Here is a 20,290-nt window from a genome sequence, read left to right on the forward strand (position 1 = left end):
GAAAACTAACAGCGGCTTGGAAAAGCAGGGACAATGGAAAGCCAAGGCATTTAATAAGTGCCACGGATTAGGCTTGTTAGCAAAACTGAAGCCCATGGAATAAAAAGAGGCAGAAATACTAAATTAGCTAAGGGATAGAAAACAGAAATATTATCAAAAATGCCAGAAAAATTCAGCTCAGGTAGCCTCCACGGGAGAGGAAGAGTTAATCTTTCAAGTCGCCGACCTTTCATTCGAACTCAAGTCACTGATGATCTTAGGTCACAGTCGCGGTAGGCTCAGTGAGCTGGACTGCTGGTGTGGATCTGATCTGTACCGAAAGCACGGGGTTCAATCCCTGATCCCTGTCCTGGCTGGGGTGGATTTGGGACTTGTGTCCTTGCCCAACCCATGGTGCTGTCAGTTGGACATGCCTTTAGATTCAGTACTGAAGAATAACAACTTTCTAACACACACTTACATTGAACAGAGGAGTCCAAAGACACATTGTTCAAACAGAGACTGCCAGGAATTTGTTCTCCACTGCCGTGTAACGGATCCCTTCTTTGTTTTGTTGGACACTTAGTGCTTGCGTCACGGAGACTCTCTAAGGAAGGTAAAAAAGGGAAACTCATACCATTTCAACTGAATTCAGTTTTGTAGCAGTACTGTATTAACTTCACACGAGGAACAAGAATGTTGCTCAGTAACCAACAGTGTCCTGTTTTGAAAAACACAAAGGAGTTCCCTTTGTTTCTCATTCATTTCTTTAAGTCATTTAATTCCACCCCATTCTTCCACCCTTTGTCTGTCCCACTAGGACAACTCTTATTCTAGACATCAGCAGATCTTTACTGAGCTTTGCTGGCTCCAGGGGTACAGGTGGACATGCATTTTGGAGTGAATAGCCTCCTTCGGTGCGGAATGATTCAAACTCTCAGAATGACAGGGCTCCTCCTCTACCTACTGTTCATTACTTGGTCTTTCTCAGTCACTGAAGAGTCTCGCTAAACTCAGAAGCTTATGGAAGATGAAGAAAGACCAGCTTATCATTTTGTTCAGCGAGTGCTTTGACTGCTCTTTTGTCAAAACGAATCATTTCCAACTTCCGATGGCAGCCATGGAGAGTGGTCACATGTTTGGTAGCTCCCATTCGAGGCGGCAATGTTTTGTTGTTTGCTGGTGTGAGATGCATGAGAACTGAGAGGTAGAAGTGCTCCTCCGGTGGGGCAGGTTTATAGTTCACCAGACAAGGAGTGTAATGAGCATAAGGCAGCAGTCTGGCCGGGAGGTTTTTCGAAGTGCGACAGAGGCAAAGATGGTGGAGGGCTCTGGGGTGTTGTTGCCCACCAAGTGGTCTACTGAGCAACTGATGGGCTTCTTGAATGCTATGTTCCAGCAGCAGAGACAAGAGAGTGGAGCAGAGGTTGGAGGTGCAGAGTTCGATGCTCCAGAAGGTGGAGGAGCCGGTGATGGAACATGTGGACCGGCTGGCCTCGTTGGAGGCAGAGATGATGCTCGTGGCGGAGGGCCAGAAGTTGCTGAGGGAGAAAGTGGAGGACCCGGAGAATCGTTCCAGAAGACAGAATCTCTGGATTGTGGGGTTGCCTGAAGGGATTGAAGGAATGCAGGCCACAAAGTACATGGTGAATATGTTCGAGAGGTTGGTGGGGGAGGGGGTCTTTCACTGTGTCTCCGAGGTGGATTGAGCACACAGGGCGTTGAGGAGGCTGAAGGTGGGGGTAGCAGCCGAGGGTAATGGTAGTGGGGTTGCCTCGTTTTCTCAATAAGGAGAAGATTATGAGCTGGACGATGGAAATGAGAAAGTGCACCTGGGAAGGAAACGTGTTGAGGACTTACCATGACTTGGGTGCAGAGTTGACCAAGCAATGTGCCTGCTTGTTCTAGATCAAGGCAACCTTCTACAAGGCGTGAAGCTTGGGGTGCTATATCCTGCTCGTCTGTGTGTCACACAGAGAATCGAGAATTCTATTTTGATACGCCGGAGGAGGCGAGTGAATTTATGAGACACCATGGACTGGGAGGTGTGTGAGGATGCTGAACTTTGGAGATGCCAATGTGGGGAATGTGGGTGTGTACGCCGGGCGGACTGCTGAATTTACTGTGGTTGGGTGCAGAGTGGTGTGTTTTACTGTTCTTGGGGAATTGCGGGTGAAGGATGGCAGGTGGCGGCCTCAAGTGGGAGGCACCACTAGTTGCTTGGCTAGTTAACAGGAGTGATGTGGGGGTGAGGGGAAATCGATCCGTGGAAGGAGCCACCCCCCAACAAACACCCGCCCGTTTCTAGTTATTAACCCAAACCCCTGCAGCCCAAACAGACAAACCGACAGGACAAGTGAGGAAGGAGCAGCGCTCAGAAAGCTAGTGATTCGAAACAAACCTGTTGGACTTTAACCTGGTGTTGTAAGACTTCTTACTGTGCAAACTCCACACGGACAGTGACCCGGGGCCAGGATCGAACCCGGGTCCTCGGCGTCCTGAGGCAGTGAAAATGCCTTCAATAAAATGATTTTTAAAAAAGGAATCGTTTACCAGCTGAAATTCTTTAGCTCAAATGTGCTACAAAAATGGAACCTTCCTTATTTCCGGCTGGATTTTTACACTACACAGGATTCACATTTGGCTGATTCCCTTTGCATTCCAGATGCATTGACTGCCAAGCCAGCTTGCCATGCTTCGCAAAGATCTAAATATTAAATACCAAAATACTGAACTGGTTTGAGATTTCCCCCACAACTACATGTCTTAATTCCTCAGTCCTTTAAGGGGTTTTACACCAGCTTGGCTGAAGGTTTAACATTTGAAGCGTTAAACTTTCCCCTTCAAGTTCCAACGAACCAGTCATCTGTTTAATTATGTCTCTAACAACATTGAGAAACGGTTTGCGTGTTTACCAAATACATTTTTGTACAGATCATCACCACGTTCCAGTGCTCGACTCCTTTCATCCAACAATAGCGGTCTCAGAGTATCGGCAGCAGCCTTCTCTCGCTGTGATGCTTTTAGTTCAACATGCCTTTCAACAACCTCATTCCACTGCACAAGGAAACAAAATTAAAGAGGCTTTAGAGTTACACCAAAGTTAAATTGAATACCCTCCCTATCCACAAAACGGTGGGCATACGAAACAAGAGTAGGCCATTAAGCCCTTCGATCCCACTCTGCCACTCAATGAGATCATGACAGATCTCCAACATCAGCAGCACTTGTCCTCCACCATCCCCGTCCCTTGATGTATTTAATGTGCACAAAAGTATCAATATGAACGGGATGGAATGAATGGGGCGAGGTCCTGAAAGCTGATTTTAGGGAGTTAGGAAGGAAATTAAAAAGCACGACCTCGAGCAGTGATCTCAGGATTACTCCCAGTGCCACGTGTTAGTGAGCAAAGGAAGGTTTGAGCGATTGAACATGTGGCTGAAGAATTGGTGCCATAGGGTGGGCATTTAGGAAGGACAGGCAAAAGGGAAAAGGAGGTGGTGTTGTGCTGATAATAAGGGATGGGATCAGTACATTACTAAGGAGGGGATCACAGATCGGAAGATATGGAATCGGAGTGCAGCAAAGACACAGCAAGGGGCAGCAAACATTGGTACGAGTGGCTTATAAAATACAAAACATAGTGGGAGTGTGGGCCATGGTATTAATCAGGAGATTAGACAAACATGGAGCATGCATAATACAGAAATCATGGATGACTTTAACCTGCATATAGACTGTAACGCATGAGTTTCTGGAGTATGTTGTTCTTTTAGAGCACAATGTTGAGGAACCGACTAGAGAACAGGCTATTTCAGTTATATCATTTAGGTCAAGTATTATGTCATGGCCGCGTATTCCCCACTGAGGCCCCGTATCTAACCTGAGTGATGTTCATTAGCGTTGTGTTTGCGGTGCTTCGAGCATTGGGAAACACAGGGCTAAACGCGCTCGCTATTGGACTTTGTTCCCAGTTAGTTACATCGCGCCCAGAGTTAATGTTTCAAGTCTATATGGCTCTTCTTCAGAGGGACTTAGCAAGAAATCTGTATTTGGAGAAATGAATGGGACCTTGAAAAGTCCCCGGGAACGGATATTCTATGGTCTGTTGAAAGTGGTAGTTATGGAGATAGTGGATGTGAGGAGATTCGCAAGAATGATCCCTGGAATGAAAAGCTTATCGTATGAGGAACGGTTGAGGATTCTGGGTCTGTATTCGTTGGAATTTAGATGGATGAGGGGGGATCTTATTGAAACTTACAGGATACTGCAAAGCCTAGGTATAGTGGACGTGGAGAGGATGTTTCCACTTGTAGGAAAAACTAGACCAGACACAATCTCAGACTAAAGGAGCAATCCTTTAAAACAGAGATGGAGGAATTTCTTCAGCCAGAGGGTGGTGAATTTGTGGAACTCTTTGGCGCAGAAGGCTGTGGAGGCCAAATCACCGAGTGTCTTTAAGACAGAGATAGAGGAAATATATGGAGATATATATATATTTTTATTGAGTCTGCTCCGTCATTCAATCATGGCTGATATTTTTCTCATCCCCATTCTCCTGCCTTCTCCCCATAATCCCTGATCCCCTTATTAATCAAGAACCTATCTATCTCTGTCTTAAAGGCACCCAGTTCCCTTACCAAGTCTGCCGCATTACACATCACCAAATCCTGAATTGCCTGTTCCCTAGTAGGCCCTACCACAAGCTGCTCCAAAAAAACATCTTGTAGACATTCCACAAATTCTTTCCTTGAAATATACTTCCAACCTGATTTTCCCAAACCACCTGCACATTGAAGTCCCCAGGATCATTGTAATATAAAGCAGGCTGCCACCAGAGAAATTGCACAAATCAGGGACAACAGAGGCACTTTAGAAACAGACCCAGAAAAGGGTCAACAAAACCTTAGAGGCCTTCTACCGAGGGTTGTACACCTCAGCAGGGGAGACGGGATGCAACAGTTCCTCGATGGACTGGACATGCCAGTTGTGGGAGTGGACAGAAAACGGGGCTTGGAAGCACCACTAGCACTGGGTGAGATCATGGACAGTATTAGCTCTATGCAATTCAGGTACACAGAGGGAGAATTCAGAATGTCCAAATCCTTCGCATCTCTGTAGGCTAGGCCAGAGCTGGAGTAGTTGGCGCCGCGCCAACTGGCGCCGAAGGTCCTCCGCCGGCTGACGTGAGTTGTCGCATGCGCAGTGGGGGGGGTTTCTTCTCCGCGCCAGCCATAACGGAGCTCCACAGGGGCCGGTGCGGAGGGAAAGGGTGCCCTAACGGCACAGGCCCGCCCGCAGATCGGTGGGCCCCAATCGCGGGCCAGGCCAACGTGCCCACCCTCCCCGGGGCCAGATACCCCGCGCTGCCCCCGAGGACTCCGCAGGCCGCCCTCAAAGCCAGGTCCCACCGTTACGGACCTGGTCTAATCCACGCAGGCGGGACTGGCCGAAAATGGGCGGCCACTCGGCCCATCGGGGACTGGAGAATCGCGGGGGTGGGGTGGGCAACTGCCAACGACCCCCGAGGTGCGATACCCGCCCCCGCCAAAAAACCGGCGGCGGAGAGTTCGGCAGCCGGTGTCGGAGCGGGATTCATGCTGCCCCCCCAGCGATTCTCCGACTTGGCGGGGGGGTCGGAGAATCCCGCTCCATAATTCTTATTTTAAGATGGTCTTTGTCCTAAACCCCTTTCTTTCCCTTATCCCTCTTCTATTTCATGAATGCAAAATGGCAGACATTGCGAAACCCCTTGCCGCTTGTTTTGTATATGTAAAATAAACCAATTCTCTGAGGCAGGAGAGACCAGAGGGCTGTGGAAGCTCATTCATTAATAATAATCAATAATCTTTATTGTCACAAGTAGGCTTACATTAACATTGCAATGAAATTACTGTGAAAAGCCCTAGTCGCAACACTCCGGCGCCTGTTCGGGTACACAAAGGGAGAATTCAGAATGTCCAAATCACCCAACAACACATCTTTCGGGACTTGTAGGAGAAAACCGGAGCACCCGGAGGAAACCCACGCAGACACAGGAGAACGTGCAGACTCCGCACAGACAGTGACCCAGCCGGGAATTGAACCCGGATCCCTGACGCTGTGAAGCAACATGCTAACGGCTGTGCTACTGTGCAAAGTAGAGATTGATAGATTTCTAAATACCAATGACTTAAGGAGATGTGGGGACAGTGTGGGAAAAAGGCATTGAGGTGGGTGATCAGCCCTGGCCATATTGAATGGTGGAACAGGCTCAATGGGCTGAATGGCTTACTCCTGCACCTCTGTTGCTAATATAATTGAGATATGTACTTTTCCAGTGCACATTAGCCCATGGAAGCACAATCTATTGAGTTGGGGACCAGCTACTAGTGTCAGGATCTGCATGCGAGCTGCATGATTATAGAAATTCTAGCATGTTCATCATGCAGCTCACTGTAGTTTTATATACACATCTGCATCACAAATGTAGTTGGAATCGTTAACACAAAATAAAAATATCTATATTAAAATGATGCCTGAATAAATGTAACAGTTCCATCTACAATATAAATACCTTCATGGACTGATTCAGACAGTATCAACTCTTAGTCATTTGCCTAACCTCAATATAATCTAACATTCTGAAATGTCATAAGACATCAGATAATTCAACATGCTTGTGGTGCCTTTCAATGGAACACCTTTCTCATCCTCAATTTAAATTGAAGGGGTGGGGTGGATACGTGCACATTTATAGTTAAAGCATTGGTGAATAGAAAGCCCACTTTACAAATATGCTCCACTTTCACACTTAACATTACTCACCCGTTTGCCTTCAACTTCCTCCATTGCCTGCAACAGCCTGATCTCCCTTTCTCTGTTCTCACTGGCAAGCTGTGCCAACTCCGCTTGGCATTTTTCCTGATCCAAATTGTACATCCTTTGCTTGTTCAGCATCTGCGTTTGCCAACTCACATTGGCAGACAGCTGATCATTTTTGGCTGGATCCCCTTCAGTATTCTGGTCAGTAAGGTAGCAAATTTAAAATAATGAGAAAGAGTATACATTCTCTGTAGGTTTTAAGTACCCGAGTACAAAATATTTTCAAAACATTTCCCAAGGATATACTTTGTAAAGAATTACTTTCCAGGTAAAACATGAAATTCCTGTCAACTGCGGTTGTAACAGGAGCAAGTCTGAGTCAGAATAGTGTCTGTCGCAACAGTGATCCAACTTGAGACTAAAAAACTGGTCGCTTCTTGCATAAGAAATTCAAATACCGATAGACGAGAGAAACAGAATTTCCAATGTAGTTTTGTCCCCATGCCCAACTAGCCCACTAACTAAAAATGTTTATTAACACAAAGCTCAGCTTTATGCAAAATAAAATCTCTGGCGTATAGAAAATTGACTTCAGGACTTCCGGTTGCGGCTATGACCAGCTAAGTCGCACGTTTGGCTGCTCCTGCTACAAAGGTGTTTTCGGGCCGATTGGAGGGCCCCAACGGCGCTGTAAGGACAAATCCCGGTGGGGGAAGGCTCCCTGAAGAGAACCAGACCAACTTTATGGTCGGTACCCGGAGTGGGGTGGTAAAGAAAGCAACAGCAGCTCCCAAAAAAAAGCGGGGGAAGAAGACCAAAATGGCGGCCGGTGGCGCACCCGAGGAATGGAGGAAATGGGCGGAGGAGCAGCAGGCCGCTCTCCTGCGCTTCTTTACGGAGCTGAAAATGGAGCTCTTGGAGTCAATGAATGCGACGACCACCAGGCTGATGGGAGCCCAGGCGACCCAAGAGGCGTCGATTCGGGAGCTGCAACAGGAGATGACTGTGAGGGAGGAGGAGGCCACGGTCCTCGTGGGAAAGGTGGAGGTGCACGAGGCACTCCACCTGAAATGGCAGAGCCGTTTTGAGGAGCTGGATACCCGAATGAGGCGGAAGAACCTGAGGATCTTGGGCCTGGCAGAAGGCCTGGAGGGGTCAGACCTCCCGGGATATGTAGCAGAAATGCTGAGCTCCCTGATGGGGGCAGGGGCCGTCCCTTCGCCCCTGGAGCTGGAAGAGGCCTACAGGGTCATGGCTAGGAGGCCAAGAGCAAATGAGCCCCCGAGGGCGGTGCTGGTGCGGTTCCAGCGACTCAGCGACCGTGAGAGTGTGCTGGAGTGGGCCAAGAGGGAAAGGAGCAGCAAGTGGGAGAATTCGACGGCGAGGGTCTACCAGGACTGGAGTGCGGAGGTGGCAAAGCGGCGGGCCCGGTACAACCGGACGAAGGCGGTGCTACATGCAAAACGGATCAGGTTCGGAATGCTGCAGCCAGCGCGCTTGTGGGTCACCTACAGGAACCAACACCACTATTTTGAGTCCCCAGAGGAGGCGTGGGCCTTTGTACAGGAAGAGAAACTGGACTCGAATTAGACCCAGGGGATACTTGGCGGCCGTAGCCGCTCGGGTACTTTCAGCTGAATTCTTTGTTTGGATTTTGAACTCTTGCTGTGGTTTTTCTTCTGATGTTTTTTCCCTCTTTGCCAACTTCCCTTAGTTATTGTTATTGTGGTTATTCATGGTTATTTATGGTTATTTATGCTGTTTGGTAGAGGGCGACTGTTAAGTACATTGTTATTTGTTATTTATCTGTTATTTATAATGTTAAGTTGGGGAGGTGGGACGGGGAGGAGAGCAGATCGGGGATATGGGCCCCTAGGGGGGGTTCTTTTACAGGCATGGACGGGGACGGGGGTGGAACTGAAGATGGCGGGGTGGGGTGTGGCAGGGCGAAAGCGCGGGCTTTCCTCTGTTTTCCCGCGCGCGGGGCAGAGGAGGGGGGAGGGGAGGAGTGCGGGGCGTGGCTAGCAATGGCGACCTTTCCCGCGCTGGAGCGGGGCCAGGGAGGAGTGGCAAGGGGGGGGAGACCCCCCCCCCCGAGCCGGGGGGAGTCGGAGTGTGGCAGGAGCAGCCGGGTCACCGTGAACCAGCTGACTTACGGGAGTACGATGGAGGGTACATCGCGGCTAGGAGGGGTCCTAGCCTGGGGGGGGGGGAGGGGGGTTAGGGAGGGACACCGGGTTGCTGCTGAAAAGACCAGAAACGGGAAGTGGAGGACTGGAGAGGTGGGGGGAGGGGGACATCGCCATGGGGAGCGGGTCAGAAGGGGAGGGTCGACCCGGGGCGAGCAGGGAACAGGACATGGCTAATCGGCAGGGGAAGGGGGCGGGTCGTCCCGCGGCCCGGCTGATCACTTGGAACGTGAGGGGGTTGAATGGGCCGGTCAAGAGATCAAGGGTATTCTCACACCTGAAGGGACTGAAGGCTGATGTAGCAATGTTACAGGAGACCCATTTGAAGGTAGTGGACCAGGTTCGCCTGAGAAGGGGGTGGGTGGGACAGGTGTTCCACTCTGGATTGGACGCAAAGAACCGGGGGGTGGCGATTCTGGTGGGAAAGAGGGTGTCGTTCGTGGCGGAGGAGGTGGTGGCGGATAAGGAGGGTAGGTATGTGATGGTGAAGGGTAAGCTGCAGGGGGAGAAAGTGGTGATGGTCAACTTATATGCCCCGAACTGGGATGACGCGGGTTTTATGAGGCGCCTATTGGGCCTCATTCCGGGACTGGAGGCAGGGGGCTTGATCATGGGGGGGGACTTTAACACAGTGCTGGACCCCGGGCTAGACAGATCGAGCTCAAGGACCAATAGGAGGCCGGCAGCGGCAGAAGTGCTGAGGGGGTACATGGAGCAGATGGGAGGAGTAGACCCATGGAGGTTTGGTAGGCCGAGGGCGAGGGAGTATTCCTTTTTCTCCCACGTCCATAGAGTGTACTCCAGAATCGATTTCTTCGTGTTGAGCAGGGGGCTGATCCCGAGGGTACGGGAAGCTGAGTACTCGGCCATTGCGATCTCTGATCATGCACCGCATTGGGTGGATGTGGAAATGGGGGAGGCGCGGGACCAGCGCCCGCTGTGGCGGCTGGATGTGGGGCTGTTAGCGGACGACGAGGTGTGTAAAAGGGTCCGGAAGAGCATTGAGAGCTATCTGGACTTGAATGACACGGGTGAGGTGCAGGTGGGGATGGTCTGGGAGGCCCTGAAGGCAGTGATCAGGGGAGAGCTGATCTCCATAAGGGCGCACAGAGAAAGAAAGGAGAGGCAGGAGAGGGAGAGGCTGGTGGGGGAGCTATTGGAAGTGGATAGGAGATATGCGGAGGCACCAGAGGAGGGGCTGCTGGGAGAACGGCGCAGCCTGCAGGTCAAGTTCGACCTGCTGACCACCAGGAAGGCAGAGACGCAGTGGAGAAGGGCACAGGGCGCGGTCTATGAATATGGGGAAAAGGCGAGCAGGATGCTGGCACACCAGCTTCGCAAACGAGATGCGGCTAGGGAGATTGGGGGAGTGAAGGAGAGGGGCGGGAAGGTAGTGCAGAAGGGGCAAGAAGTGAACGGGGTCTTCAGGGATTTTTACAAGGAGTTGTATCGGTCTGAGCCGCCGACAAGGAGAGGGGGAATGGAGGACTTCCTAAACAAATTGAGGTTCCCAAGGGTCCAGGAGGGGCTGGTAGAAGGGCTGGGGGCGCCAATAGGGCTAGAGGAGCTAGTCAAGGGAATAGGTCAGATGCAAGCGGGGAAGGCGCCGGGGCCAGATGGGTTCCCGGTGGAATTCTATAAGAAAAATGTGGACTTGGTGGGACCGGTACTGGTACGAGCCTTTAATGAGGCGCGAGAGGGGGGGGTTCTGCCCCCGACAATGTCGCAGGCTCTGATCTCCCTGATATTGAAGCGGGATAAAGACCCCGTGCAGTGCGGGTCCTACAGGCCTATCTCGCTTCTGAACGTGGATGCCAAGTTGCTGGCAAAGATCCTGGCAGCTAGAATAGAGGATTGTGTGCCAGGGGTAATCCATGAGGACCAGACGGGGTTCGTGAAGGGGCGGCAGCTCAACACGAACGTGCGGAGATTGCTGAATGTAATTATGATGCCGGCAGTGGAGGGGGAGGCTGAGATAGTGGTAGCGGTGGACGCGGAGAAGGTCTTCGATAGGGTGGAGTGGGAGTACCTGTGGGAGACGTTGGAACGGTTTGGGTTTGGGGAAGGGTTTATTAAGTGGGTGAAGTTGCTCTACTCGGCCCCGACGGCGAGTGTAGTGACAAACGGGAGGAGGTCGGAGTATTTCGGGCTCCACCGAGGGACCAGGCAGGGATGTCCCCTATCCCCCCTACTTTTCGCACTGGCGATTGAACCGTTGGCGATGGCACTGAGGGGTTCAGGGGGGTGGAGAGGACTGACTAGGGGAGGGGAGGAACATCGAGTATCGCTGTATGCGGATGATCTACTGCTGTACGTGGCAGACCCAGAAGGGGGAATGCCGGAGATAATGGAACTATTAGCAGAGTTTGGGGACTTTTCGGGGTACAAACTAAATTTGGGCAAAAGCGAGGTTTTTGTGATACACCCGGGGGACCAGGGAGAGGGTATTGGGAGACTCCCCTTCAAGCGAGCAGGAAAGAGCTTTAGGTACTTAGGGGTGCAGGTGGCAAGGAACTGGGGGACCCTCCACAAGTTGAACTTTTCCAGGCTGGTGGAACAGATGGAGGAGGAATTTAAGAGGTGGGACATGGTACCGTTGTCGCTGGCGGGGAGGGTGCAGTCAATCAAAATGACGGTCCTCCCAAGGTTCTTGTTTTTATTTCAGTGCTTGCCCATCTTCCTCCCTAGGGCCTTCTTCAAAAAGGTGACGAGTAGCATCATGAGCTACGTGTGGGCGCATGGCACCCCAAGGGTGAGGAGGGTCTTTTTGGAGCGGAGTAGGGACAGTGGAGGGCTGGCACTGCCCAATCTCTCGGGGTACTACTGGGCGGCAAATGTGTCAATGGTGCGCAAGTGGATGATGGAAGGGGAGGGGGCAGCTTGGAAACGAATGGAGAGGGCGTCCTGTGGCAACACAAGCCTGGGGGCCCTAGTAACGGCACCATGGCCGCTCCCCCCCACGAGGTACACCACGAGCCCGGTGGTGGCGGCCACCCTCAAGATATGGGGGCAGTGGAGGCGACATAGGGGGGAAATGGGAGGTCTGTTGGCGGCGCCAATAAGAGGGAACCATAGATTCATCCCGGGGAACATCGACGGGGGATTTCAGAGCTGGTACAGGGTGGGCATACGGCAGCTGAAGGACCTGTTTATAGAGGGGAGGTTTGCGAGCCTGGGAGGGCTGGAGGAGAAGTTTGAGCTCCCCCCGGGAAACATGTTCAGATATTTACAAGTGAAGGCATTTGCTAGGCGGCAGGTGGAGGGGTTTCCCCTGCTCCCCAGTAAGGGGGCGAGTGATAGGGTGCTCTCGGGGGTCTGGGTCGGAGGGGGGAAGATATCAGACATCTACAAGATAATGCAGGAGGCGGAAGCAGCATCAGGGGAGGAGCTGAAAGCCAAGTGGGAAGGGGAGCTGGGAGAGCAGATAGAAGACGGGACGTGGGCGGATGCACTGGAGAAGGTCAACTCTTCCTCCTCGTGTGCGAGACTGAGCCTCATTCAATTTAAGGTGCTGCATAGAGCTCACATGACGGGGACAAGGATGAGCCGGTTCTTTGGGGGTGAGGACAGGTGTGTCAGATGTCTGGGAAGCCCAGCGAACCATGTGCATATGTTCTGGGCATGTCCGGTGCTGGAAGGGTTCTGGAAGGGGGTGGCAAGGACGGTGTCGAAGGTGGTGGGGTCCAGGGTCAAACCAGGATGGGGGCTTGCGATCTTTGGGGTCGGGGTAGAACCGGGGGTACAGGAGGCTAGGGAGGCCGGAATACTGGCCTTTGCGTCCCTAGTGGCTCGACGAAGGATATTAATTCAATGGAAGGACGCGAGGCCTCCAAGCGTTGAAACTTGGATTAATGATATGGCTAGCTATATTCAGCTAGAAAGGATCAAATTTGCCCTGAGAGGGTCGGTACAGGGATTTGCCAGGCGGTGGCAACCTTTCCTTGACTTTTTAGATCAGAGATAGACGTTCGGGGTCGTGGCAGCAGCAACCCGGGGGGGGGGGGGGGGGGGGAGCAGCAAGGGTCGTGGGGGGACATGCACGACTGTAACGCGGGCAAGTCTGCTCGCTGCTCATGTCTGAAACTGTAGGCTGCCTTGTTTGTTAAGGTTGCCTGGGGGGGGGGGGGGGGGGGGAGGACTGGTGCGCGCGAGAGGGCGGGCGAGGGAGGGACATTTGTCTAGAGGGATTGTGTTGTAAATAATTTAAAAATTAGTAGGGGTAAATGTCTGTATGGAAAAACTCTTTCAATAAAAATTATTAAAAAAAAAAAGAAAATTGACTTCATTTTATTGTTCTTTTCATTCCTCATACTGGTGAAGTAGTGGAAGGATTTCCAGACCAATTAACAGTCTGATGGACTGCGATGCCATGGCTGTAACCATGTTCATACTCTTCGATAGGGTGAGTTATCCTTAGACAGTGACAAAACAGCTGCCATAACCCATACGATTGCTCATCTGGACACTTCATAGTAAATTAAGCTGATTATGGTGTATTCTTTTGCAAAGTAAAATACTGCATTGATAGATGTCATTATTTCAGGTAAACACTGCGATTTGCCACATGGCACTTTACTGCCTATTGGACAGGACAGATGAATCTGGTGGGCAGCCTCCTGAGATGAGCATCATATCGAAAGATACAGGTGATGCACAAAGGTGCAGCTCTCAATCATGAGAAATGTGTTTGATTTTAGTATTTGCTTTAGGGCTGTATAATAAAATTGGGGAAAGAGCCTGAACGGCAATAGCAAACCATCATTACTACAGGGAACGCCACACAATGTACCTCATAATCCTCAACATCGGGAACTTGGTCCATCTCCAGCAACCTCTTAAACTTCTGTTCTTCAACATCTGCCTTGATCCAATTGATGTCCAAGTGTCCCTTCACACCCCGGGTCACGGCCGCCTGCTCCTTGGCAAGTTGCTGAAATTGTATTACAATACCATGGAATTGTTTTTTTAATAATCTCTATAATTTATGTTTTAGTTTCAGTGAAACCAGAGGCAGCTGAACCGCAGAGTGTGTGCACGCCATACGGTTCACAGGACACGGATCAGCTTTTGAATATTTGAGAAGTGACTTAGACTGTAAGAATGCATACATTATTTAGGGGCAGCACGGTGCCGCAGTGATTAGCACTGCTACCTCATGGCACCGAGGACCCGGGTTCGATTCCGGCCCGGGTCACTTTCCGTGTGGAGTTGGCACATTCTCCCCGTGTCTGCGTGGGTCTCACCCCCACAAACCCAAAGATGTGCACGATAGGTGGATTGGCCACGCTAAATTGCCACTTAATTGAAAAAAAAAATTGTGTACTCTTAATGCGTACACTTTTTGGCATCTTCTTTTTAAGGTGAGACATGCTTCCAAGGATAAACGCAACCTACAGTAAGTACAGACATATGAGCTGACAAACCTGTAATTAAGTGCTCTTATGCAAGGTCTGAATTGAGCAAATATTTTAAAAATACAAATTATTCAGTTGGACGTAACCATAGAATGGTCATTCAGCTTTTTACCAATTAAGCTTTTTTTTAAAAAAAAATCAATAATGAAGGACTAAAATTTAGCTTCTTTGCTATGCTCATATTTGAGAATATGGTAAATATGAATATTTGCATACTTGCTCAAATATCTTCTTTTGCATCTCCAGTTCCATATTTCTGACATCAATGTCCTGAATTAAGGCAGCAGTTTCCCTACTTCGGAGAACAACCTGAAATCAAAATACGAGACGTTTTATACTTCAATAAAACACCAGCACCAACACGCAAGAAACAACAGTGAGTTTGGTTAGGTGGAGTGGGGTGAGAGGTCAACGAGGGAGTTGAAGACAAGGATGATTTTTGTAGACTGGGGGAGCTCCCGCTCAAGAGGGTGGAGAGGAGCTTTCGGTACCTGAGTATACAGGTGGCTAGGAATTGGGATGCCCTGCATATCCTCCAAATTCCTCCTCATCTTGTGCCAGGCAAAGCCTAATTCAGTTTAAGGTGGTCCACCGGGCACACATGACGACAGCGAGAATGAGCACGTTCTTTGGGGTGGAGGACAGGTGTGCGAGATGCTCAGGGAGCCCAGCAAACCATGTCCATATGTTCTGGGCATGCCCGGCGCTTAAACAATTCTGGCAGGGCTTTGCAAAGGCTATGTCCAAGGTCTTGGACGCTCGGGTAAAGCCGAGTCTGGAGATAGTGATATTTGGGGTGTCGGAAGATCCGGGAGTGAAGGAAGCAAAGTCCTGGCCTTTGCCTCCCTGGTAGCCCGGAGACAGATGTTTAAGAAAAACTATTTAAAAAACAAAAAGAAGAATGATATTTTGAATATTTTTAAGTTTAATATAAATTGTAACTGGCTTTGTAGCTGGAATTTGGTAGTAAAACCACAGAGATTTATTCATTGTGTGCAGACTATGAACAGCCAGACCAACCAATCTTTACATTTGTATTCAAATCTGTGGGGGAATAAAATATACCTCCTCGTAGCTGGCTCATTGAGCAACAAAGGCATGAGAGCAAGATGGTACCCTACCCTGGAAATTCTCGGAAAGTTGGAAGTTAGAAAATGGAGCGAATAGTCATAATGTTGGAAAACAAGACTTTATAAAGACAGACTAACAAAATGCACTAGGTCAAGTTTCGCACACAAATTAATGTTAACTGAAATAAATATAAAAGTAATCACACGGACCTTCCTATCGATCTCATCATCAAGCCTCCTTAATTCAGATTTCTGTTGTTCCTGCTGATGCTTCAGGAAGCGCCTGTGTGCTGCATCCAAGACTTGAAGTTCTTTTACCTTCAATTCACGCTTCGTAGCGGCAAGTCTTAAGGAAAGGAATATAATATAAATAAAGGAAAAACGCTGCCTAGGTTCCTATAATTTGCAACAGAGTAATGTTCAGAATTGCATTTAAAATGTACCTTTGAGTTAATTACCATCAATACAAATTTGTCCATTTATTTTCATTAATGAACAAATTTAAGAGCTTAATTTCATCCTTATTGAAGCCAGTGGGGTATTAGTAATATCAACAGGCTAAATGGCCGAGTCAAGTGACAGCCATGGCTCAGTGTGTTGCAATCTTGCCGCTTGAGTCAGAAGGTTGTTGGTCCAAGCCCCACTTTAGGGACTTGAGCTGAAATTTGAGTCTGACACTCCCAGCGCAGTATGGAGATAGAGCTGCTCTGGTGGAGGTACTGTCTCTCAGCTGAGAATTTAAGGGCGGAATTATCCGCTCCCGGGGAAAATCGTGAGTGCCGTCGTGAACTCGGCCGAGTTTCACGACGGCCTCGGAGGCCGCTCCTCGCCCCCTATTCTCCCCTCCTGCGGGGCTAGGAGCGCTACTCCGTAACTCTCGGCCGCGGGGCCGTCGCGCCAAGAATTACGCGGCCGCGCGCCTAATGATGTCAGCCTCACATGCGCAGGTTGGCCGGCTCCAACCCGCGCATGCGCAGCTGATGTCATGACGCTGACGGCACGAACCCGCGCATGCGCGGTGGCCGTCTTCCCCCTTAGCCGCTCCGCAAGATGTGGCGGCTTGATCTTGCGGGGCGGCGGAGGGGAAATAGTGCGTCCGATTTGGACGCCGGTCCGACGATCGGTGGGCACCGATCGCGATCCTGTCCCCTCCTGAGCACAGTCGCGGTGCTCTTTCCTTGCTAGGCCACCTACAAGCCCCAAAGGGGCTTCTCACTCCCATTTCATGACGGCAGCGACCAGGTGTGTTTGCCGCCATCGTGAAACGGCCGCGAACGGCAGGACGCTTGGCCCATCCGGGTCGGAGAATCGCCGTTCGCCGTGAAAAAGGGGGGATCGCGGGGGGGCATGAAATTTGTCGGGTGGCCCTCCCGCGATTCTCCCACTCGGCATGGGGAGAATGCTACGATTAGAGAGAAGCTGAGTAAAATTCTCCTGGAGTCCTTTTTTAAAAAAAATAAATATTTTTATTCTCCTTTTTCACATTTTCTCCCAAATTTACACCCACCAACAATAAACAATAATCAGTAATGAATGCAATGTCAATCCCCATATCAATAACAACAATCCCATCCACCAACCAAACCCCCAAACAGCAGCCCGCTTGTTAACATAAACAAATAACAAAAAGGAATCAGGAATCACCCATAGCCACCATTAACACATACAGCCCCCCCACCCACCTCGCCAATGTTCGATGTAATCCAATTCTCGAAAGTGCATGATGAATAATGCCCATGAGTTGTAGAACCCCTCCATCCTTCCCCTCAGTTCAAACTTAACCTTTTCAAGAGTCAAGTATTCCAACAGGCCCCCCCGCCACGCCAGGGCACAGGGTGGAGAGGCTGCTCCCCATCCCAGCAGGATTCGCCTTTGGGCGATCAACGAGGCGAAGGCTACGATATCTGCCTCCGCACTCGTTTCCCACCCTGGCTGGTCCAACACCCCAAATATGGCCTCACGAGGGCCAGTTTCAAGCGCAACACTTTAGAAATTACCCTAAAAACCTCCTTCCAATAATCCTCTAGCTTTGGACAGGGCTAAAACATATGAACATGGTTTGCAGGGCCCCCCCCAGCAATGTTCGCACACATCTTCGATCCCCTCAAAGAGCTGGCTCATCCTCGCCCTTGTAAGGAGTGCACTATATACCACCCTTCAGCTGTATCAGCCCCAACTTCGCTCACGAGGTGGAGGCGTTCACCCTACGTAGCACCTCACACCAGAACCCCTCTTCCATACCCTCTCCCAACTCCTCCTCCTACTTTGCATTGATCCCATCCAGCTTAGCCCCAAAATAGACCCGTAAACCGTCGAAACTTCCCTCTTCTCCAGTCCCCCTGTCGTCAGCACCCCCTCCAGCAATGTGGAGGACAGCTCCACCAGGAAACTCTGTATCTCCTTTCTGGCAAAGTCTCGAACCTGCATGTATCTAAACATTTCCCCCTGCTCCAGCCCATACTTCGCTCCCAGCTCTTTCAATCCTGCAAATTGACCCCCAAGAAACAAATCTTTTAGTGTCCTAATTCCTTTCTCCTCCCAGCTCCGAGAATTTCCATCCCACTTCCCTGACTGAAATCTATAGTTTCCCCCGAATCGGCATTTACCTTGACCCTGCCCCCAACCCGAAGTGCTGGCGAAACGCCTCCAAATTCTCAACGAAGCTATTATTACCGGACTATTCTCCTGGAGTCCTAATCAACATCTAGCCCGTTCTCATTATTTGGTCATTACATCTTTATTGTTTGTGAGAATTTTCTGTGTGTAAGTTGGCAAACACAATTCCTACATCACACTCCGAAAGGTACTTAATTTGCTGTAAAGCACATTGGGACCTAATGGTTGTGAAAGACTGAAATTCCTTCTTTTTACATTTTTTTTAAAGTTAATTTAACCGAGCATAAGATATCAAGTGATCACAGCTTTGGTGAATTCATTAATTTAACATGCTGCGAAAAAGAGCATCAACTCCTGTGGGAACAGGACATCGTCACTGAATTGATGCAACTTTAGAATATGAAAGCTCTCCCTCAGTGCTGCTTACATTGCCAGCCTAATTTTGATCGACTCATTTTATACGGATTGGGGCTCGAGTCCACGATCCTCTGACTCTAAGGCCCCTGAACCAAAGCTGGGACTTATAAAACCTAAAAACGTAACAAAGAAAACGCCTGCAGCCGACAACAACTTTGGAAAAGATAAACAGCAAAAGAATCATAGAATTTAGTGCTGAAGGAAGCCATGCAGCCCATCAAGTCTGCCCAGTAACCTCACTTAACCTTTTTGGACACAAAAGGCAATTTAGCATGGCCAATCCACCTACCCTGCACATCTTTGGACTGTGGGAGGAAATCGGAGCACCCGGAGGAAACCCACGCAGACATGGGGAGAATGTGCAGACTCTGTACAGACAGTGACCCAACCCAATCGAACCTGCCAAGCAAATGCGCTAACCACTGTGCTACCGTGCTGCCCCAGAACTTAGAAAGGAGAATTAATGTGGAAGAAACTAAGTCAAATACTACATAATAACCTCAGACAAGAAACAAAATCTGTCCCATGGTTATCAGTAAATGCACTGCCAAATACATGCAGAACAGGGTTCTTTTGGTCAGATACAATATCCCATGGTTATATAGTCTCAAACACTCACATTCTAGGCTCTCAATTAAAGAATGTCCATTTAACCAACAACATTCTACTGTACCAGTAAAACCATTCACCAGCACGTCATTGGTTCAGAGAGTGGAAAGAGAAGGATGTAAAGCAAAAGTATTTCCACTGTAAATAAGAATACAGAACATAAAACAGCTCAATGCTTTCTCTTGGCATGCCAAATTCATATGGACATAAGATAGTAATTGGGAAACGTTATTGAGGGAAAACAAACTGATCAGTATATGGGAGCTTGACTGCTGTACATTTACAGCTCCATTTCAGTTTGAGATGCACCTGAATAAAAGCAGTATGCAAACTGGATTAAAATATATACATAGGTGGCAGATAATCCAACTATTATGGCACATTATCAAGTACATAAATTGCATTGTATATATTTACAATTGCAGTGAGAATTCCGGGTAGGTAGACATGTGACAGGCCAAACATAAAACACACCGGGGATAGGTTTTCCAACAATTACTATTCCATATCATGGCTGTATTTACAATAACGTGAGCTATTCCACAGTAAGAACACAGGTGTAGATTACCTTACTCTCTGTTCTACAAGTTTCTGTTCCTCTTCAAGGAGAATCTTTCTCCTCTGCTCCTCAGCTTCTTGGAGCAACTGCTGCTGTCGGTACCAGGCTGCATTCTCCGCCTGCCTCTTGACACTTTCAGCGTGCAGTCCGTGTGTTAACTGCCTGAGCAGACCACCAGAGCAAAAATAAATGAGTCAGTTAGCACAATGTTTCAGCTGGACCTTTAGCAGAAGAACCAATTACCAAGTAATTGTAAAAAAAATGAGAGTTCGTCCATTTGCGTAGGGACAGGAGAAGGCCCCTTGAGCCTATTCCACAATTCAGCTTTTTAAAAATAAATTTAGAATACCCAACTGTTTTTCTTTTCTAATTAAGGGGCAATTTAGCCTGGCCAATCCACCTAACCAGCACATCTTTGGGTTGTGGGGGTGAGAACCACGCAGACATGGGGAGAATATGTGCAAACAGACAGTGACCCAGGGCCAGAATTCGAACCCAGGTCCTCAGTGCCGTAATCCCAGTGCTAACCACTGCACCATGTGCCGCCCCGATTAGATCATAGCTAATATACATTTTAATTCTATTTACCCACTTTGGTTTAGAAACCCTTAACACCCCAACCCAACAAAAATC

The 20,290-nt window shown here is 49.4% G+C and overlaps 1 protein-coding gene across 1 annotated transcript in view; it reads right to left on the reverse strand.

Annotated features, from left to right (window-relative positions):
• tbc1d31 (TBC1 domain family, member 31) overlaps positions 1–20,290 on the reverse strand; it is a 56,233-nt gene that overhangs the window by 2,652 nt on the left and 33,291 nt on the right. The window contains exons 15-21 of the mRNA XM_038810321.1: positions 19,667–19,819; positions 15,667–15,802; positions 14,603–14,695; positions 13,762–13,902; positions 6,787–6,981; positions 2,895–3,036; positions 461–586 (exon numbers count right to left, since the gene is read on the reverse strand). Coding sequence (XP_038666249.1) covers positions 461–586; positions 2,895–3,036; positions 6,787–6,981; positions 13,762–13,902; positions 14,603–14,695; positions 15,667–15,802; positions 19,667–19,819 — 986 coding nt within the window. The remainder of the gene's footprint in view (positions 1–460; positions 587–2,894; positions 3,037–6,786; positions 6,982–13,761; positions 13,903–14,602; positions 14,696–15,666; positions 15,803–19,666; positions 19,820–20,290) is intronic.

This window comes from Scyliorhinus canicula, chromosome 10 (genome assembly GCF_902713615.1).
Source record: "Scyliorhinus canicula chromosome 10, sScyCan1.1, whole genome shotgun sequence".
In the NCBI taxonomy this organism is placed as follows: Eukaryota; Metazoa; Chordata; class Chondrichthyes; order Carcharhiniformes; family Scyliorhinidae; genus Scyliorhinus; species Scyliorhinus canicula.